The sequence below is a fragment of the Malurus melanocephalus genome, unplaced genomic scaffold (genome assembly GCF_030028575.1).
Source record: "Malurus melanocephalus ecotype Western Australia unplaced genomic scaffold, MMel_1.1 scaffold_1324, whole genome shotgun sequence".
In the NCBI taxonomy this organism is placed as follows: domain Eukaryota; kingdom Metazoa; phylum Chordata; class Aves; order Passeriformes; family Maluridae; genus Malurus; species Malurus melanocephalus.
Window position 1 is genome coordinate 40,527 of NW_026624556.1, and position 3,341 is coordinate 43,867.

Here is a 3,341-nt window from a genome sequence, read left to right on the forward strand (position 1 = left end):
GATTGTCACCCCAGCATCAGAGACACCCTGATTGTCACCCCAGCTTCTCTGCTGGAAACTGTTTGTGTGTCCTGGTGCTTCAAGAGCAAGCAGGAGATCATCCAGTACAGCCAGCCTGGTGATGGAGCCCCAGGAATTAGAGCACACAGCTACCAAAGAGCAGCCAAAGAAATTCGGAGAGTTCCTCCCAGCCGGCTGCAGTTTAGTTCTGTAGCTCCAGCTCTCAGATCCAGAGCACAAAGTCTTGCTTGGACTAAAGCAGCACAGACAGGTCCCCAGGCATCAAAAAGCAGCCCAGTGTCCTTGGCTGTTCAGAGCTCCACGTCCACGGTGTCCTCCTCATGGTCCTTGCTGTCCGTGGAGTCAGCACTCGCAGGTTGGATCACCCTGAATTGTGACAGCTTCGCCGCCTTCTGCTCCATGCTCTGCTTCCTCCACTTGATCCTCCGGTTCTGGAACCAGACTTTCACCTGCATGGGAAAGTCAAACAGCTTAATCCAAGGGTTCTGGGAGCCCTTTTCCAATGCTTTCGAGGTGGATATCCCCAAAAAACAGAGTTCCTTAGAATGGAGACATGCATGTTCCCCTCAGGGAACAGTGAATGACACCGAGAGGAGGTGACAGCAAAGTGGTGAAGAGAAAGGATCAGGGCAGAGGGGGATGCAGCTGCACTGAGGAGGTTCTGGCCAGCAAAGTAAAGAAATCAGCTCCCTAAGGAGCCCCTGAACCCATCCCCAGGACTGCAGCTGCATGATGAGACCCCCAAAAATTATCCTTTGTCCTCCCAGAACTGGCCTTGCTTTGCTCTCCCTTTTCCCCAGCTGAATTTAGATCCCATKGGGGAAGATCACCTGGCTCCTTCTTTCCATGCCAAACAAGCAGCGGGAGGAGCAGGAACTGGTTGGGAAGAGCAGGAAAAATAATTATATCCAGTGTCATAAAAGAAGACTCGAAGCACAGTCTACAGAGGATCGTAACAATGCAGACACATCACCCAACCCAGCTCAAACTCTAAAGCACAGCAGGATTGTGCTCCTGAATGCTTTTTGTTCCACTTCATGGATTCAGAAATCTTTTCCAGAAACCATCCAAACTCCAGGCACATCTCTTCCATGTCACCTTGCAGCAGGGTGTCCCATGGGTCACTTTGCACTGTGTCCTCCTCCCACCAGTGACCACAGAGCAGCCCCATGAGCAGTTCCCCAGCCCAGCTCCCACATCCCTTACCTGAGTCTCTGTGAGATGCAGGGTTGCAGCCAGGTCCACTCTCTCTGTGCCCACCATGTACTGCTGCTTGAGGAACTCCTGCTCCAGCCGCTCCAGCTGCTCTGGTTTGAAGACTGTGCGGACTCTTTTCATCTTGCAGGGCCCCCCTGATCTCCAAGGCCCAGCAGGGCCCAGYGAGTTGGTCCCGACACAGTGAGACAACTCCAGACCTGCGAGAAAGCAGCAAAAATTGAAGGGGTTTGCACTAAAGGAGGTGGGAGAAAGCAGCACCAAACCCAGCAGGRATGTCCCTGCCTTGYCCCTRCACAGATAATYTCATCTAGGCTCCCTTTSCCATGAAAAGTTGGRRCAGATGATCTTTTGAGGGTCTGTTCTATGATTTTACACTTAGGTACCATCAAAGACAGTCCTGGACATGCAGCCASACCCAACAAAATCAGCACTCAGTAAGGTGGGCAGGATTTGTCCTCTGTCTGTAATAGGGYAATAAATTCCATCAAGAGCTGCAGRACAYGAAAATCCYRATCCCRTCTCAARAAGCYCTGAATCACAAATRTTCARAATTTGTGGGAATTTACCCCAGASTGGCCYCTGATTTTACCCTTCCCTTGGCACATCGTGTCCAGGATGCAGCTCTCATGCAGGACCACATSCTGCACCTCTGTTCCCAATAAAGTTCCCAACATGCCAGGGAATTAGCAGGGCTAACAAGTGTATCTGGCCTCAGTCTCCAGCTGTGGCTGGAGGATAACTCTAATTAGCATAAATTAACATACAATACAACACCAGCACTGCCATGGCACCAGAGCGGTGGCATCTTCCCTTCCTAAATCCCTCATCCTCCCTGATCCAGTTGCTGTCCYTGCTCTCTGCAGAGGRGTTGGTCCTKRAAAATCCYTTCCAATCCCAACAATTCTGTCATTCCATGCCCTGCATGCCCAGGTGATTGCACTGGAGAACCTCTGCAGGGGTTTAGGAGCCAGGGAATGCCAGCACTGAGGGCACCGTGGCTTTCCCCTGCCAACACCAAGCACCAGATTCATTTGAAGATAATCCACTAATTACAATCAGTGAAATTTTCCACGTGGAAAGCACCAAATGCACTGGCATGATCAGGCCAGTAATGCTCCCCATCTTTGCTGTTCCAAAATATTGTGGCAAGCCAGGTTTCTCTGAMTTTTATGGAAATATTGCACATAATGATCCCCATTCACACCCGCTACTTATCTCTCCTTTAATGAMTGATGCTGTCACGTTCTCCAGGCACAAACTGCACCTTGACCTACTTATTTTCATTAATTGGGTGTAAGTTCTGCGTGTGTTTAAGGATTTGTGGGATGCAGACCTGACAGCTTAACAGCTGTAATTGCACTTAAAGCTATTCTCTTCATTAAAATCATTTCACCCGTCACTTTTTGTTTCTATTTTAACGCGGGGATAATAGCAAGTGTAATTTCCAACATGAAATGCTGAGTGGAAATAGCTCTGCAAATTGTTGAACTGTGTTTTCATACCTGTRTGTTTGATGTGATTCAAAGATTAGCACAACCGAGCAGATGCTGTCTCGTGAAAGAAATAATATATAAAATAATCGTGGTAGAGTACTTAATAAAAGATCAGCAAATACTTTTGGTATCGGAATATTGTAACATGGGGATCAAATTTGGAGTTCCTTATGCACACAGAATATGGGCCAGGTTGCAGGTTTTGCCTGAACAACAGCAAGATCACTCTCTGAATGCTAAACAGGAACACTTAATTTTAAGAAAAATAGTCTGAATAAGAATATTTTGTTAAAATCCATTGGTTATTTCTTTAAAAAGTTAAGGTGAAAATAGAGCCTGATGGATCAGGCAGTATCATCCATCAGCAGGTGTAAATTTTACCCAACGATCAACAAAAATTTTTTTTTTCTTAGATGCTTCTGCACTAAAATTGTGAAGTTTTGAGGGCCAGGTGCCACAAAACACTTGGCAGGTTCATTTCATGTGAGTGAAAAATTGCAGAGGAAGGAAAATTAGAAAGGAACGAGGGCAAAGTTGTGAGCAGAGGGACCCACACAGCAACAGAAGTGGAGAAATTAATTCTGGGAGCATCTTGAGGAATCAACCACA

The 3,341-nt window shown here is 47.2% G+C and overlaps 1 protein-coding gene across 1 annotated transcript; it reads right to left on the reverse strand.

The window, feature by feature from the left end:
- Window positions 1–31: 31 nt before the first annotated feature.
- On the reverse strand, window positions 32–1,428 carry LOC130586815 (homeobox protein not2-like). Its single transcript, XM_057387722.1, has 2 exons — window positions 1,228–1,428; window positions 32–470 (listed from the first exon to the last, which is right to left on the reverse strand). The coding sequence occupies exons 1-2, from the start codon at window positions 1,357–1,359 to the stop codon at window positions 312–314; spliced, it is 291 nt and encodes a 96-aa protein (XP_057243705.1). The 5' UTR covers window positions 1,360–1,428; the 3' UTR covers window positions 32–311.
- Between the last annotated feature and the right edge of the window lie 1,913 nt (window positions 1,429–3,341).